This window comes from Panthera pardus, unplaced genomic scaffold (assembly GCF_024362965.1).
Source record: "Panthera pardus isolate Hobbes unplaced genomic scaffold, ASM2436296v1 HiC_scaffold_12, whole genome shotgun sequence".
Classification (NCBI taxonomy): Eukaryota; Metazoa; Chordata; class Mammalia; order Carnivora; family Felidae; genus Panthera; species Panthera pardus.
The window spans coordinates 6,279,058-6,296,586 of record NW_026526677.1 but is presented as its reverse complement, the minus strand read 5'-3'; the positions used below and the strand labels follow the sequence as shown (position 1 = coordinate 6,296,586).

The window sequence follows — 17,529 nt, the reverse complement described above, 5'->3', positions numbered from 1 at the left end:
GATAAGCTTCCCGCTTAGTGTTGGCACACAGGTGCCGTAGGTGCGGACGGATGACTGTGAGTTGCGTTAGGGGGTGTAGTATAAGCCCTGACAGCTGGTTTGTCTTTTTTGTAAGGTCAGTGCCTGACTTAAGCTTTGATTGCAGAGGTATCCACTTCAAGGAGATAACCATCTTTGAGATGGATGCCAGCCACGTTGCCAGCCACATGTCTAGATATAAAGAGCCAGGTCAAGGCCCCATCTCCCCCTGAGGCTCCTGTTTCAGAGATCAGATCTTGGTAACCCGGCATTTGGGCTGTTTGATTTCACTCTTTGGGTGCTTTCAATTCCTACTCTTTTCATTTTAAATTCACCAGTAAATAGTGAGCCTGTGAAACTCTAGGCTCCACCCTGGACCCCAGTAAAAGCAGAACCCAAGGTGCTCCCCACTTCTCTCTCTCTCTCCCTCCGGGTACTGACTGTGTGGTCCCAGGTGTGGCATGTAATTTCCAGGACCTGTGAGTAATAGACCTTTTCTCCCCTCAAAGTTCCCTGATGGTTATTGCTGAGGGCATCTTGCATTCATAATAAAAACCGGAAGGGCCAGTCCAGCCACAACATTGGTTGTCAAGTAGCTGAGACCAGCACACAGCAGAGGTGCCTGCGGGCCATCCAGCTACAGAGCCTGGTCTGGGAGGGAAGCCTGAGCATAGAGACTGATAGTCCTTGGGGCCAGGGTTGGGAGTGAGATCTCCCAAGGAGGAGAGAAGAGAAGTCAGCATTTAAAGAGGGGAAAGAAGAGAAGAGAGAGTGAGCAAAGGGAACCAAGAAGGAGCCGCCACAGAGTTAGGAGAAGGCCAGGAGATAAGGCACCTGAACCTTCAGGAGAAAAGTTGGAGAAAAAGAAGTGAAGAAGTGGAAGCCAAGCTCAAACTGAGCCTGTGCCCAGCAGAAAATGAAAAAGCCTGGACAATCTGTTACAAGTAGGGGGCTTTATACTGTGACCCCCAAGTACATGGTCTAGAAAGATTCACTGGGCTGCGAGGAGAAGGAGAAAAGAGGGATGTGGAGTGACAGGGAGAGAGACTTAGGAGGTCTCAGCTGCAAAGCCTGCAGCCAGCCCTCCAGGTGACTAATGGGGCCCAGAAAAGCAGTTAAGGCCAGGGGTTAGTGGGTAGTTAATCCCTTTCCCCAAGGAGGCAGCAAGACCTTAGAGAGGGAACAGCTGTGTAGTGACCAAGGCATGCTTGGCAGAAATGCCTGTGCCCTTGTGCAGCAAAAAGGCTCCTGTGCTTTCAAGTGTGAAGGGGAGAGAGCAGAGAAGCCACCAGCCCTAGAGGGAAAGTCTGACCAGGCAGAGGCCTTCTTAGGGTGGAGGTCCAGGTGGGCCATCTCACTGGGGACCCGTGTGAACAGACAGCATTGGGTGCCGGTTGTGTCCTGCTGGGATAAAGGGAAGGAACTCTTGAATTTCCACCAGTAGAAACAGATGAAGTTGAGTCAGAGAAAAGTAAAGTTCTGTATCTTTTTTAAAAAAAATTTTAACGTTTATTTTTGCAGGAGAGAAACACAAAGTGTGAGTGGGAGGAGGGGCAGAGACAGAGGGAGACACAGAATCCGAAGCAGGCTCCAGGGTTTGAGCTGTCAGCACAGAGCCCGAACCAGGGCTCGAATTCACAAACTATAAGATCATGACCTGAGCCGAAGTTGGACGCTCAACTGACTGAGCCACCCAGGCGCCCCATAAAGCTCTGTATCTTACATGCAGGAATATATGAACGGGGATCTGTACCTGTCACACAAACAATGCTCAGCCCTATTCCTGGCATCCTGGGAGCGCCCTGGAGATGCTGAGAAGGAAAGGCAGAGAAGGGGGAGGCAGAGGGAGAAGGAGCAGGCTGAGCTCCCTTCAGCTTTTTGATTGCAGATACAGGGAGTTAGGGACCTAGAAGTACCCACACACAGCTCACTGCTCTCCCTTAGCCCCCATGCTCAATCTGTCCCTAATCCCGCCCACTTATGTCCCCACAGCTCCCACCAATCCTGCCATCTCCTCAGTGACTGCCAGAGAGCGGGGCTGACACGCAGGCTCTTCCTCTACCGACACACACATTTCTCCTTGGCTGTGTGACTTGAGGCAAGTCTCTTCACCTGTCTGGCCTCAGTTTTCTTCACTGTGAAATAAGAATAATAAGGTACCTACCACACAGGACTGTTGAGAGAATTTAACATGATTATCTGGGCAGGGTACTTAGCTCAGGCCCGGCTCGAGGGATATAATAAGCACTCTATGAAAGCCAACTTTTAGTATTGTCAGTTCAGACATCATCTTTTCCTGGCTGGACACTCAGGGCAGCCCCCACTATGGCCTCTCTGCCTCCATTCTTGCCTGTCTAGTCTTTCTCTCCAACTCAGTCAGGGTCTGGCCCCTGCCTAAAACTTGTCAAGCTACAGCTTCTTTGCCCAGAGTGTGGGTCTTGGTCCATCTGAGACACTCCTTAAAGTTTAACTTTCTGGGATCCTCCTCCAGTGTCCCAGGAGATCTTGCTGTGACTCATCGCTCTACAAACCAAAGCTTGGTATGGGATCCAAGGCCCAGGACCTCTCCCCTGCCACCTCCTCCAACCTGATACTCCCTACCTCACCCTCTGACCAACCAGAGAGTGTAGAGTTCCCTGCTGCCCTGCATTTGCCTGTTCGTCCCCATTTGTAGATGTGCAGGCTTGGACACTCCTTCTCCCCTCTCCTCCTGACTCTTTCTACCTCCCTATCCCTCAGGAAGTCATGCCTGTTATGTGCTGAATTATCTTCCTTCCAAAGTAGTATCTTGGAGATCTAACTGCCAGTACCTCAGCATGGGACTGTGTTTGGAGATAAGGCCTTTAAAGAGGTAAGTAAGTTAAAATGAGGCTTTTAGGGTGGGCTCTCACCCAATCTGAATGATGTCCTCGTAAGAGGAGACCAGGGCACAGACATACACAGAGGAAAGACCATGTGAGGACACAGCAAGAAGGTGGCCATCTGTAAGCCAAGAAGAGAGGCCTCAGGAGAAACCAGAGTTGCTAACATCTTGATCTTAGACAAGACTTTTTAAAGGCTAGCATTGTGGCCTATCAGTGGGTTATTAAATTGATTTCATGAGTTCGGCCAACATTGTTAATGAAATAGAATAGAGGAGAAAACATAGCCAAATACACTGCATGGAGTAAAGATATGTATTGTCCCATAACTTGTGTTTTCCTTGTGTGCCTTTGTGTGTATATTGAATCACAATAAAAAGTCTTCCTTACTAATACCCAGAAAGAAAGAAAGAAAGAAAGAAAGAAAGAAAGAAAGAAAGAAAGAAGAAAAGAAAAGAAAAGAAAAGAAAAGAAAAGAAAAGAAAAGAAAAGAAAAAGCCACTGTAGTTTCAACTGGAACAAGTCCCTGCTGGTTCAAATTGCAGACTGTAAGGGTTTGGTTGAACCAGCTCATCTCATTTTAAACATTTTTATTATAAAATATCATAAACAAATAGCTTATACAACATAAATATACAGTTTACCAAACTATTACAAAACAAGTATCTAGCTGATATCACTGCATCAAGAACCTGAACAGTACCCTGGACAGCACCCTAATGCTTCTCGTTGTGCCCCTTCCCAATTACAACTGACCCTTCTGATTTTTGTGCTATTGACTTCCTTGACTTTCTTTATTTTTATTTCTAACATTTCATTTCTCTTGATATACACCTAGGAGTGAAGTTGCTGGCTCATGTGTAACTCTATGTTTAACTGCTTGAGGTGCTGCTGGACTGTTCCTAAGCAGCTGCACCATTTTACATTCCCGGGAGCAGGGTGTGAAGGTGCCGAATTCCCCACATCTGGATGATGATGCCTGCTTTTGTCCCACTCTATGGGTCATCCTTTCCTGTTTCTTTGTATGAATTATATATTTTTTTGTTGGAAACTGAAGATTTTAATTAATATGTTGTAGCAACTCGGTACTAGTCCACTGCCTCCAGGGCTTGTTATTGTTATTTGTCTGTTTAGTGACTGGCTGGATTATTTTAGTGAGGTCTTTACCCTCCTCCCCACAGTCTAAATACAAAGTCTCTGTCATTGGTCCTCAGGAAGTGCAGCCTTGGGTATTCCTACAGTCACCCTGGGATGACAGTGGTTTGGGCAAGGCTCTCTTTGACTGACTCTTTCCCTGGCTACACCCAGCTGTTAAGCTCCATTCAATGCCAGCTGAGTCCTCTGTTGTTTTCTTTAAAAATTTTTTGTAATGTTTATTTATTTTTGAGAGAGAGACACACACAGAGCATGAGCGGGTGAGGGGCAGACAGAGAGGGAGACACAGAATCTGAAGCAGGCTCCAGGTTCCGAGCTGTCAGCACAGAGCCTGACGCAGGGCTCAAACCCATGAATTGTGAGATCATGACTTGAGCAAAGTCAGGCTCTTAACTGACTGAGTCACCCAGGCGCCCCCTCTTTTGTTTTCAACAATGAATGTCCTGGGACCTAAGTTGCTCCATAAACTGATCCAATCAAATTTGGATTCTTTGAAGGAATAGGATTTGTATCCCTGAATCTACCTGAGGGTTCAATCTTTTCTCGGCCCCCATTCCCACTTACAACAGGGCCTCAAAGGCAGAGCTCAGCATCATAGGCCCTTCCTTCCTCTCTGCAAATCTCTCAGTCCAGAGAGTTCCTTGTTGTTGCTGTTGTTGTTTTCAGCATCTTTTCTGAAATAGATACACAAATATTCTTCCAAACTGCTTACGCTAGTCCCTTGTCTTCAGACACCTGAACCCAAGAATTGAAGAAATAAAGATTGTATCTTGTTCCTCTGTTACTTTTTTTCCCCCAATAGGGTCAAGATGTAGATTGAAGAGAAAGAAAGGAGGGGTTGATTTCAGAAAAGTACTGCAAATTTTTATCCCACCATAGGTAAGTGCTATTATTGTTCCCATTTTATAAATAAGGAAGATGAGATCTAGAGAGATTAAGAAGCTGGAGTTTTTGAGACAGAGCCAGAAGTCAAGGCTGGAAGCTGGGCACTTGTGTCTGTTGGCGGTGTCCCAACTCTCCCTTCCTCTCCCCCACCTAGACAATGCTGGGGCCAGGCCCTCCCCAGGCTTTGGGAGGCCCCTTGTGGTCTGGCCATGCTCATCATGCAGCTCCGGTGCCAGCACACTAAACCACAGGAGAAATCTCTGCGTCCTGCAGTACTCTGCAATCTCTCTCAGCCCTTCCTCCCTGCAGTCTGGTGTCAGATGGTAGCACTGGGGCTCTGATCAATCCTCAGCTATGTAGTTGCCTGGCTGTGTGACCTGGGGCAAGTATCTCTTCCCCCATCCCCTGAGCTTCAGTTTCCCCATCTGTGACCTGGGGATTCTGGTGGTTATTGAGCATGTGTTCATTGAGGGCCTGCTCTGGCAGGCAATGTGCTGGAAGCTGGGAATGCAAAGGGGAGTGAGACTGTCCCAGTGTCCCCGTGTCCCACAGTGGCTTGCCTACCTGGCATGGAGGTGGACATATTGCAGGCATTCAAGGAAGGGAGCTCTCCCGTGGTGCAGGATTTGCATGATTTGCTGCTGACAGCCCAGCAGTCCAGCCTCCTCTGTGGTGGCCTCTCAGGGAGCCTCTCTTTGATTAATGAGTGCCTTTGTCCCTAAAGGACGAGCTGCTGGCTGCCTTCATGTTTCATCTGGCTGCTAAGGCCCCCAAACAGTTGGCAAAGCAGTTGGTATCATGGACTATTTTTAGGTGGGGGAGTTAGTGGGGTGTGTGGATGTGGTGGGGCCCAGGGGGAGTCCAGGAGACAGGGAGCATCACAAGCAACAAGATGAGGGGAGAGCAGGAAGGATGCTCTCTCAGGAATGTGTGGGCAAATTTTCACATCTCCTTCATGACTGGGGCCAAAGACCACCTCCTCTGTACAGCCTTCCTTGATTTCTTCAATAAATGCACCAAAGACTCAGGTTAAGGGCTACCCTCTGGTCTTCCCCCAGCTCTTGGTTATGGTTCCAAACATACTGAGAAATAATGTGCCGTAGGGTTCTTATCTGATGCATCTCTGGGTCTCTCCTGCTCTGCACCTCTGAGTCCCATCCTGCCATTTCTCATCATAACAACAAGGTATAGAATAGAAGTTAGGAGTCCAGATTTTGGAGTCACACAGCTGAGACCTACTCTTGGCTCCTTTCTAGCAAGATAACCACGACCAAGTTAGGTTTGTACAACTGTTTCGTCATCTGTAAAATGGGTGATTATCGTGCCTGCCTCCTAGAAATTAAAGGGCTTATCTTGCTCAAAGCACAGAGCATAATACCTGGCATAGATTGACAAATCTCTTGCAAGCCCAGGCCCAGAAGGAACTGCACCCAACCCAAAGCCCCCCTTGTGGCTTCTTGGGTATGATGTGCGTGCTAGCTGGAAGGAGGGAAGTGTTCCCGGACACCCCGGGGCCTAGAGTCGTCCAGAGGCAACCCAGCGAGAGAGTGGAGGAGCGAGGCTAAAGACAGGTCTTTGAGTCTAGTCAATTGTAGCATTTTCCCTCAGCCTCCCTGCTAACGCACACCCCCTCCTCCGACTCTCTAGTATTTTCCTTCTCTCCTTCCCGCCCCCGCTTCTAATTCTGCAGCTACCCCAGGTGGGAAGACGGATCTCGGGGTGACGGGCGTGGGGGTGGGGGAGCAGGTGGATAGTCCCCGGCCCAAGGTGGGGAAAGGCGCCTCCCGCGCAGTACAAAGGCTCCGGCTTGCGGTGGGGGAGGGGGCGCCCGTGTCTCTAGGAGAACCCGGAAGTCCCCAGAAATGAGGGCGGGGTCTGAGGGAGCCTGAACTGGGGGATGGATCCCACAGATACCGGGGAGTCCCCGAACCAGTGAGGATGCGCTAGGGAGTTCCTGAGACGGAGCGTGGGCGGAGCTTCCCAGGGCCTGGGGGCGGGGCTATGGAGGGGCGTGGTCTCCCACGAAGGGGCGGAGCTCTGTTGACTAGGGCTAAGCTTCGCCGCAAGAGGCGGAGTTTCGGGTGGGGCGGGGCTTTAAGGGGGCGGGGCATCGGGACAAGGGGCGGAGTGTGGCGCTTCGCGCTCGCCCCCTCCCCCGGCCCCGGGTGTCCCCGTGACGAGGCAGCGCGGAGCCGCCGCGGGCCGGGCCCATCCCACCGCAGCGGCCCCGGGGCCGAGCAGGGGCGAGGCGCGGAGGGAGCGGCGCCGAGTGGGGCCGGGAGCGCGGCCAGGTGAGACCGCCGGGGCGGAGGGGGCGGGGGCTGCGCCGGGCGGGCCCCGGCGGGCGCGGGGGGCGTGTTTGCGTGTCTGAGGGTGGCAGGGGGAGTGGGTCCGAGGGCTGGCGCAGGGGGTTGTTTGCGCGCTCGCGGGTCCCGAGTGGGCTCTGCGCCCGTCCGGGCACTGCCCGCGGGGCTCGGGGTGTGCGGGACTGTGTGCGTGCGCGCGCGTGTTTGTGGCGAGGGGCCGCCGGGTGTGTATCTGCGTATGCGCTGGGCCGTCATTGTGCCTGCCCCGGGCGCGGGGCGCGGGGCTCGGGGCTCGGGGCTCGGGGCGCGGGCCTGCCCCGGCGCAGTCCCTCCTGCGCGGGGATGTTTTCCAAACAGGCTTCCTGCGGAGACTGGCTCTGCTGCAGCCCCAGCCGGAGGGGGGAGCGCCGCCCCCACAGGCCTCCAGAGACCCGGGCGGCCCTGGGACTGCAGACAGACACCTGAGGGAGGGAGGGGGCGCGCACCCGGGAGGGGTCCGGAGGCCCGCCCGCCCGGCGAAGCCAAGATGGGGAGACTGAGGCAGATGGATGGGGAGGAGAAGGTGGCCAGACAGGATGACATGAGGAGGAGGGTGGGAAGAGAGACGGGCGAAAAGGACAGCCCCGGGAGGACAGAGAGTCATTGAGGAAAAAGACAGAGGCCTAGACCTGCAAGGGACTAAATGATTAAGATAGATAGATTCCAAGAGCCCAACGGAAGGGTTACTCTGAGGCCCCGGAGCCAAGAGTCAAACCCAGGAACTGAGTCTAAGATGAGGAATGAGGGCCCTCTAACTCTTGAGGTGTCTGTCTTCCAAGCACATCCCAGACTCTGGGGTCCTAGCCAAAAAGAAGCCTCTGGCCACCCCAAGTTGGTCTACCCCTCTGGCCCTACCGGATATCCCGACCCTCTGATTGTGGGGCCCTTTCCTCTTGGTTCCATCCCACCCATTTCCCTGCCCTGGTATCCCAGCAACCCCGGGGCAGTTTAAAGGAGACAGAGGTGGAGTGGTTGCCATAGCAACAGAGGTGGCGAAAGGTCACTCTGGCCTTTGCCTAGGTGGTCCTGGCAGCAGGCCTGAGCTGGCATTGAGGGGGTTGGGATGAGAGGTTGCAAAATTCTTTTTCTCCTCTCCCACTCTGCCCAGAATGGTGCTAGAAGGAAACCCTGAAGTGGGGTCTCCCCGAACCTCAGACCTCGGGCACCCAGGGAGCCAGGGCTCTTGTGTCCTCTCTTCTCCTGGTGAAGATGCGCAGCCAGGCGAGGAGCCCATCAAGTATGGCGAACTCATCGTCCTGGGGTGAGCGACCCTGGCCCAGGTGGGGCAGGGCACCAGGCATCCCCCAGGGCAACCAGATCAAGGGCCCCAGCTCTCCCCACATATGACCTTCTGCTGTTTGTCCCTCCTCACCTCCCCAACTGAGAGAGTTGACCAAACCCACCTCAATTCCTGTTATTTTATCTTCCCATTTTTAATAAATTACTGAGAAAACTCCGACTGCCCACCTCAGTTTCTGATCAGAAATAAAGTAGCACCATCTGCCTTTCATAAAGCACCTAGTATATGTAGTCTGGGGTGAAGCACTTTGGTTCTCCAGCAAAAATACTTGGTTCAAATCCTGCCTCTGCAAGTAGCTTAACTTCCCTGTGCCTCCATTTTCCCACCTTCCAAATAGGGATGATGATAATACTTCAGAGGGTTTTTGGAGGAATGAATGAGGTGATTTCTGTAAAGCACGTAGAACAGTGCCTGGCACATATCAAGTGTTCTGGGAGGCAGGCTTGTGCCAAGCCCTTTCATGGACATTATTTCATTTCAATCTTCACAAAGATGCTGTGAGGAAGGAGGTGAGGAAACCGAGGCTCAGAGAGGGGAAGTGACTGGTCCAAGGGCACACAGCTGGTAAGTGGCAGGGCTGGGATTCGGACCCAGGGCTTTCTTACTCCAGGTCTAGTGCACATTCACTAAGCCACAGCTGACCCTCATGCTACAGATGAGAACCGAGGTCAGGAGAGAGGAAGCCATGTGAGTTGGTGGTCCGTGGGTAAACTTCATCCCTTCCTGGTCTCTGCCTGACCGGGATCCCTGCACCACCCGCTTAACTCCACCCCCAGGCACAGATCCCTCTTCTTCCTCCTCCATCCACACCTTTTGGCCTCTCTCTCTGCCATCTGCCCCGAAGAAAATATTTGAGAAGCTATGCCGTCATTATGATTACTTAGAAATAATAGGGGCTGTTATACATGTACATACCATGTGCTTTTCCCCTAATAATCATAGTTAACGTTTATCAAGGGCTTGCTGTAGATCTGTCACACTCTGTGCCGGACGTTTTTTAAATGCTTTATGTCATTTAGTTCTCGCAATGAACCTGTGAGGTAGGTCCTGATTAATTAGCACCGTTTTACAGAGGTCATGTGATAAGTGGAAAAGCCAGAATTTAAGCCAGGCCCACCTGAGCCTCAAGCCCATGTCCTGAACTGGCCCACACCCCATAGGTGGGAAGATTTTACAAGGGCAAAAGTGATCCCCCTCTCAGGGATGTTTGCATGATAGGAGCAGCTGCTTGGTGTCCCAAAGGAAGGGCAGGCTTTCCAGTTGAGGGTGAGGCCACTGATGGGGGGAGAGTGCAGACCTAAGGGTATAGGCCCTCTTGACAGCTGTTTGTTCTCTGTAGAGCAGTGAAGCCCCACACTGGTTATAGAGCCACTCGGAGAGCATGTTGAAAATACTCATTGACAGGCCTGTCCGAAACCTACAAAATCAGAATCTCCATGGGTAGAGCCAGGAAATCTGTATTTTAACGAGCTTATGAGAAGACCCTGATTTAAGTGGGCCTTATCTGTATTTGGCAGCTCTTCATCCTGGGACTGCCTGCTCTAAATCCTTCCATGGCTCCCTAGTCTTCCAGAAAAAAGTCCAGGCTCTTAAGCTTGGTGTTCAGGGCCCTTCCAGCAGCTTCATCTTCCTCTACTGCAGTTTATCACCCAAATCGCCACTCCCTGATCTCACCAAACCCTGCCAGTCTCATGACCTTTGCTTGGGGTGAGCTTTCCCTCGGAAAGGGCCTCTGCAAGAAAGGCCAGAGTCAGACGACCCAAGTTCAAATCTCTGACTTTTTCACTTACTAGCCTGGGACCTCAGGCAGGTCATTTTACCTCCCTGAGCCTCAATCTTTCTCATTTGTAAAATGGGAAGAAAGGTACTTGCCTGGCAGGACATTGCACAGATTCCATTAGGTAATTAATAACGTGAAGCACCGGGAACTCGGGAGGCTCCAGTACATGGCAGTGACCAAGGCTGTGACTCACCCCATCTTTGCCTTCCACAATCACCCCCTCTGGATAAGAGCTGGAAGGAAGGTAGAAATTTGACATGTTATGGATATATGGAGGTGGTGGCATTGTGGGTCTGTCTTTTCTTTCTTTCTTTCTTTCTTTCTTTCTTCCTTCCTTCCTTCCTTCCTTCCTTCCTTCCTTCTTTTCTTAAAGTTGGCTTATTTATTTTGAGAGATATATACAGAGAGCATGAGCAGGGGAGGGGCAGAGAGAAAAGGAGAAAGAGAGAGAGAGAGAGAGAGAGAGAGAGAGAGAGAGAGAGAGAGAATCCCAAGCAGGCTCTGCACTGTCAGCACAGAGCCCAACACAGGGCTTGAACTCATGAACAGTGAGATCATGACCTGAGCTGAAACCAAGAGTCAGATGCTTAACCAACTGAGCCACCCAGGTACCCCTCTGTTTTTTCTTTCATTCTGATTTCCAGTCATACTTGTGGTGTAACAAGTGACAGTTTGCTATAGAGGTGAATCCTTTCTAGTTCTCCAAAGCCCAGCTTCCTCTTCTAGAAACCTGATCTGAGGCCAGAATTCCCTTCTGCTGCCTCTGGGCCTATGGCACAGTTGGTACTCAGGTTCCTTGAAAAGCTCAGGACCCCCGCTTCCCTGCCACTGAGGACACAGAACTGACCTGTGGTGTGCCCCCGATGCCACCCCCGCCGCCCAGCATCTGGCCACACATGGCTCAGGCATCCAGGAAGCACTGGTTAATTGAATGCAAAGTCTTTTGTAGCTACTCTGCTCCTCACCCTACTTCCCAAAGGCACTGATTTCATATAGTAGGGAGGGTCTTCTAATTTCAGATGCTTCTAGTGTTTGTTTGTTACCGTAGAATCTGCCCAGAAGTTAGCAGTTCCTCCAAATCTCTCAGGGGCTCACTTTCTTTTTTTTTTTCTCTCTCTCTCCCTTCAATTCCTTCTTTTTAACCCTCCACATCCACAGCTACAATGGGTGTCTGGCAAGTGGGGACAAGGGCCGCCGGAGAAGCCGCCTGGCACTGAGCCGCCGGCCCCATGCCAACGGAGTGAAGCCAGATGTCATGCACCACATCTCCACACCGCTCGTCTCCAAGGCAAGCAGCCTGTCCCAGTAGACCTGGACAAAAGTCCTGTGCTCCCTGCCCAGATCCCAGGTCCTCAGCCTTCCCGGTGCTGCCTGCCCACAGGCCTGCTGGAGCAGGGGAGCCCTCTGTGTCTTCTGGGGCTACCAGGGAAGTGGTGCCGAGAGGAGATCCCCTGCAGCGTACCGCACTTTACAGTTTGCAGAATGTTTCTTTGATGACCAGATCCCAGCCATTGAATGGAAACGATCAGCATCATTTAGAGGCAGCCAAGGCTCAGAGAAGGGATGTGACGGTCACACAGCAATGGCAAAGGAAAGCCTTTGGCTTCAGAGGATTTGGGTTAAGATACAAGCTCTCCTGTTTCCATCTGTGTGACTTTTGGCCAGTTTCTTCTCCTCCCTGAGCTGCGGTTCCCTCAGCCATAAGATGGGAATAATAACCAGGCCTCCCTCTTGGGGTGGCTGTAGGGATCAGATAAGGCAAGCCTGAGTATAGTGCCAGCTGCACAGGACATCCTCTGCGAGGGTAGAACTGCCCCTTCCTTGGGATTGGCCAGTGGGCGTTGGGTTCCAGCTTGTGGCTCAGAGGCTCACACTTCTCTTGGCCACATGCCCTGGGAAGTGACTTCTCCTTTCTCCCCACCAGGCACTGAGTAACCGTGGCCAGCACAGCATCTCGTACACACTGTCCCGGAGCCACTCGGTCATAGTTGAATACACACATGACAGTGACACAGACATGTTCCAGGTATGCTCAGGCCCCTCTGTAAGCCTCTTGGCCACGGAGCCACCGGGCTTCAACATCCAGCACTGCAGGCATCCCAGGGTGACCCTGGAGGACTGAAGGCTGTGGTGAGGGTGTTTTGGGGCGTGGGGGGACTCAGTGTAATCAACTACTCTTCAGATGAGGAAGCAGGATGTCCTATGAGGCCTTTGACTTCCTGGAGTCACACAGCAAATCAGTGGCTGTATCAAAATTTAAAACTCAAGACCAGACTCCCAGGCCACGGGAGGCCATACAGCTTAAGAGTTCAGAGTGTGGTGCGACAGTCATGCTACCTGGGTCAGATCCCAGCTCCATCACTTACTAGCTGGGTAACTTTGGGCAAGAGTTGCTTAGACTCTCTGGGCCTCTGTTTCCTCATCTGTACAGTGGGGCCCACAGTATCCCCACCCCATGGAATTATTGGGAAGATTAGCTGAGATATGGCAGGTGAAGGGCTTAGCACGGTATCTAGTAAATTTAAAAAATTCACTATGTGCTGCTAATGTTTGAGCACTCCCAGACCGTGGGTGTCACGTTTTCACTGGTCAATTAAAAAAAAAAAAAAAACAACTCATTTTTATTGAGTGGGGGAGACAGAGAAGCCCCAGATCCTAGCCATTGGATTTGGAGACCCCAGCTGAGAGCCCAGAGTGCTTAGGGAGTCGGGGTGGTACCTCCCCCTCCTCGTTGTTTGGTGACCCCGCAGGCGGAACCCTGGGGTAGGAAGCCTGTGGGATTGAGCCGTGCACAGTATCCCTGTGCTCGCCCTCCTCTTCCTCACAGATCGGCCGTTCCACCGAGAACATGATCGACTTTGTGGTAACGGACACATCGCCTGGAGGAGGGGCCGCCGAGGGCCCCTCTGCCCAGAGCACCATCTCCCGCTATGCCTGCCGCATCCTCTGTGACCGCCGGCCGCCCTATACTGCCCGCATCTATGCTGCTGGCTTTGATGCCTCCAGCAACATCTTCCTTGGAGTGAGTGAGCCCCCCCTAGGCAGGGACCGGCACTTTATCTGAGAGTGAGCAGAGGGGTAGGGTGGGGAGGGTCAGTGTCCTGGGGTGATGGACCAGTGGGCAGTCGTCATAACCGTGACCTATGCTGGCAGTGGCAATGTCACTTAAAACATGAGCACAGTGAGACTCCAGCACTTCAGGTGATGCCCCCGGCCATGCAGCGCCCATTCCAGTCCTCTCTGGGCTCCCTCTGACTGCGAGCGTATTGGGGCAGCATCCCGGGATCGCGGCCTGCTGGGGGCCACTCGGGGATATGATCTGATCCCACATGTGGTCCCAGGAGCGGGCAGCCAAGTGGCGGACCCCCGACGGCCTGATGGACGGCTTAACCACCAATGGGGTCCTGGTGATGCACCCAGCAGGCGGCTTCTCTGAGGACTCGGCCCCGGGTGTCTGGAGGGAGATATCAGTCTGTGGGAATGTGTACACTCTGAGGGACAGCCGCTCGGCACAGCAGCGAGGGAAGCTGGTAGGTGGCCTGCTCCCTCCTCCCCGCCCCCGACTCCTTCCCAGGCCCTTCCCCCTGATCTCCAGCCCTCCTACACAAGGGAGCTCCAACAGGTTCCATTTGGGGGTCATGCCCCACTTGCCCCACAGAGAGGACCAGACCAGTGGCTCCAAAATGTAGCCCACATACTGCTGGAGGTCTATGGGGTGAGGTGAGATAGAGCACACATAAATGCACCGTGCGGTAGAAAGTGGCCTTAGGGATGCCGACAGCTTAAAACATCCCAGCCTCCTGCGAGGATGACACTTGGCCCATGTGTGAGCAGTTTATAGCCGAAAGTGTTGGCAGTTTGCAACGTGTCTCTCACGTTCGGATGGATTTAGCTTTATTATCCTCTACTAGCGGGAAAGGGCCCTTGGAGTAGTTCTCACGGAGGTGACAGTGAATGCTCCACGTGGCACAGATCAGAGAACTAACATTAGGAGCTGGGACAGAGTCCTAGAGAGAGGCAGGGGCCTGCCCATGGTCACGTGGCTAAGCTCCTTAAACGGGCCTCTCCGAGCTCTTCCAGGGCTCGAGCACACCCGGCAAACAGATGCACAATCTCGGGGAAGAGCATGGCTTCTCTTTCCAGAGCACCAATTCTACGGGGAGATTTGGAGAAACATTATCTTTAAAATCGGTGCGTGTGAATATTTCACTGGCACACACTTGTTGAGTACCTACTGTGTTCCAGGCACTGTTCCAGATGTTTACGTTGATTGATTCCTGGGAACCACTCGAGATAATGGGACGCAGACTCCATCTCGAGGATAAGGAAATTAAGACACAGAGAGGTTGAGTTACTTGACCAGGGATGCAAAGTTAGTAAACAGCGAAGCCAGGAATCACACCCAGGCACGCTAGTTCTAGAATCATTGCTTTTAACCACAGCCACTGGGACAGCTGCCTTGGGCTAAGCCCCCCAGTGTTTCTCAGATAGAAGAGTTTCCCACTTCTGCCCTTAGGGGAGACCCTGGGAACAACCTTGTTTTGGTCAAGCTCTCCTGATTTGACAGATAAAGTGACCGAGGCCCATGTCACACTGTGAGGGACAGTGCATGCCTGGGAGCACTGACTTGCTCTCCCACATGGGTTCTCAGACCTCCTGGCTCCTCTGCCCCAGCCCACCCCACTGGCCCAGGGTGTTCTCTCCAGGGAGGTTCAGTGGGATGGATAGGTGGCTTGGCTGGGGTGACGGCTGCCCAATGGCCAGGAGTTCGGGGGCCTCTTGAGCAGTAAGGCCCTTCTGCTGTCTCTGGCAGGTGGAAAACGAGTCTAATGTGCTGCAGGACGGCTCCCTCATTGACCTGTGTGGGGCCACGCTGCTATGGCGCACGCCAGCAGGGCTGCTGAGGGCACCCACGCTGAAGCAGCTGGAGGCCCAGCGGCAGGAGGCGAACGCAGCACGGCCCCAGTGCCCCGTGGGCCTCAGCACCCTGGCCTTCCCCAGTCCGGCCCGTGGCCGCACAGCACCCGACAAGCAGCAGCCCTGGGTCTACGTCCGTTGTGGCCACGTCCACGGCTACCACGGCTGGGGCTGCAGGAGAGAGCGGGGCCCCCAGGAGCGCGAGTGTCCTCTCTGTCGCCTCGTGGGACCCTATGTCCCCCTATGGCTCGGCCAGGAGGCCGGCCTCTGTCTGGACCCTGGACCACCCAGCCATGCCTTTGCACCCTGCGGCCATGTCTGCTCTGAGAAGACTGCCCGCTACTGGGCCCAGACACCACTGCCCCATGGCACCCATGCTTTCCATGCTGCCTGCCCCTTTTGTGGGGCCTGGCTCACCGGCGAGCATGGCTGCGTCCGCCTCATTTTCCAGGGGCCACTGGACTAGGCTCTCCCGGGGCCCTGGATGCTGTGCCCACCTGCCCACCTAGGTCCCCCACCTTCTGCAGCCCAGAGGGAGCTCTGCATGTGGGACTGTACCTGCTGGCACATAGCCACACCGGATGGACGTGTTGGATGGGCTGTGCTCCTCCCTCTTATCTCTGGTCCCCCAAACCCCTACCCCAGTCATAATGATGGGGCCCTCAGCACCAGCTCTGTCCCGGGCTTTCCTGGGGTGTCCTACATCATGCCGCCTACACTGTGTCCCTGGGGGAGTGAAGGGGCCGTGGGCCCCTGACCCCCAGCTTAGGCTGGCTGTGCCCCGAGCCTGCCGACCCAGCTCCAGATATACTCACCCTGCTGCTGCCCTGGGTTCCTCTATAAACCTTGCTGCTCAGCTGCCCTCGCAAATCCCGCGTGTCCAGCATGAGTGCAGTGCCGCCAGCCCCTACGTGAGTGATGGGTGGGCAGCAGGCTGGGACTGGCATCTGCTGATACCCACTGTGGGCTGGACCACTATGCCAAGTGGGCTCTGGGGACAGAGACAATCAGACTTGGTTCCCTGCCCGGTGGAATTCACGGTCTAGTGGACGACAGACCAAATTAATGACAGCACAGTTTCCTGTGTGCCAGGATCAGAGAATGGCCAAAGGCTGTGGAGCAGGTCTCACTAGAAGGTGGGAGGGTGAGGGGGGCTCAGGTGGGAACTCCCCACAGGAAGGGGAGTGTGCTGTGGGCAGGAGGGAGACTGAGCACAGGCTCAGGTAGGAGGAAGCAGAGAACTGAGCGAGCGGTTGAGTGTCTGGGGCAGTGGCAACAGGGGGCAGAAAGGAGGCTGGAACAAGAGGTTGGGGCTGTGCTGATGGGGAAGATGCCGGGTGGAGGCTTTGGGACCTCATTTGTGGACAGTCAGGAGCAGGGGGAAGAGAGGGGACTCTCACAGTGCGCTGGCTGACAGAAGGGCTGGTATTGCCAAGTGCCCACCATGCCCCTTGCTGTGCTGCTGCTGATAATAACTTTGTTAATGGAGCATTAACTAGGAGGTTTTGCTATTTGATCCTCATAGCAACCCAGGGAGGAAGGTGTTACCATTTCTAAGATTCTGAGATTAAGGCACATGCACCAAGTCATACAGCTAGAAAAGATTCAAATCCTGGCCTTAGCCCGCCCTCCTCTCCATCACACTGTGCTGCTTTCCTTGAACGGGGGTGGGAGAAGTCGGGAGGGCAGCTCAGGTAACTGGAACAGCATGTGCAAAGGTGTGGCAGGAAAAATGCTTGGTGACAGAGAGCCAGGTCTGGAGGGATGAGGAATGAGGGGTGTGGATGTTGGGCTGGGGCCTGATGGCCCTCGGTTGCCATGAAGACCAAGTCTGAACTGGACCCCCACTCATCCTAAGTGCCACTTCTTCCTGAGAGCCAAGGCAGCCTCGGTGTGCTGCTGGGGTTGCTTCCAGACCATTCCTGGGGGCAGCAACCTTGGGAGACAGGTAGGTGGAAGTTCTGGAGATCCAAAAACCTGAAAAAGAGGCTCTAAGTACAGGCCTGACCCGGGCATCATCCCCAGTTGAAGACAGCTGTTAGAGCCTTAGGGAGTACAGATTCCAAGGGGAGGGATCTGCCCCGGGCCACACAGCTGGTGGGGGCCACAGAGATCAGATGTAGGGCTCTCGAGAGGACAGAGGGCACCGGTGGGTGGTGAAAAGGGGATGTGATGAGATTCAGTGCGTCACACTGCCACAGTGGGGGAGCCCAGATGGGATGCTCAGGTGGATGTGGGAGTACTGCGACACACACACACACACACACA

At 53.6% G+C, this 17,529-nt stretch overlaps 1 protein-coding gene across 2 annotated transcripts; it reads left to right on the top strand.

Moving 5' to 3' along the window:
* Nucleotides 1-7,041: 7,041 nt before the first annotated feature.
* PELI3 (pellino E3 ubiquitin protein ligase family member 3) lies at nt 7,042-16,131 on the top strand. Of its 2 annotated transcripts, XM_053899421.1 has the most exons (8): nt 7,042-7,210; nt 8,373-8,525; nt 9,057-9,128; nt 11,503-11,632; nt 12,269-12,370; nt 13,172-13,366; nt 13,686-13,874; nt 15,158-16,131. In XM_053899421.1, exons 2-8 carry the CDS (start codon nt 8,374-8,376, stop codon nt 15,725-15,727), a joined length of 1,410 nt encoding a protein of 469 aa, XP_053755396.1. In that variant the 5' UTR covers nt 7,042-7,210; nt 8,373; the 3' UTR covers nt 15,728-16,131. The 2 variants fall into 2 exon arrangements, with proteins under 2 accessions (XP_053755396.1, XP_019270621.2); XM_019415076.2 differs by lacking the exon at nt 9,057-9,128.
* Nucleotides 16,132-17,529: the final 1,398 nt, after the last annotated feature.

Coding starts and splice junctions, on each gene's coding strand:
- PELI3 (XM_053899421.1), top strand. CDS start 8,374: ATGGTGCTAGAAGGAAACCCTGAAGTGGGGTCTCCCCGAACCTCAGAC. Junction 8,526..9,056: donor GGCGAACTCATCGTCCTGGG/GTGAGCGACCCT, acceptor ATCTTCACAAAG/ATGCTGTGAGGAAGGAGGTG. Junction 11,633..12,268: donor CCACACCGCTCGTCTCCAAG/GCAAGCAGCCTG, acceptor TCTCCCCACCAG/GCACTGAGTAACCGTGGCCA.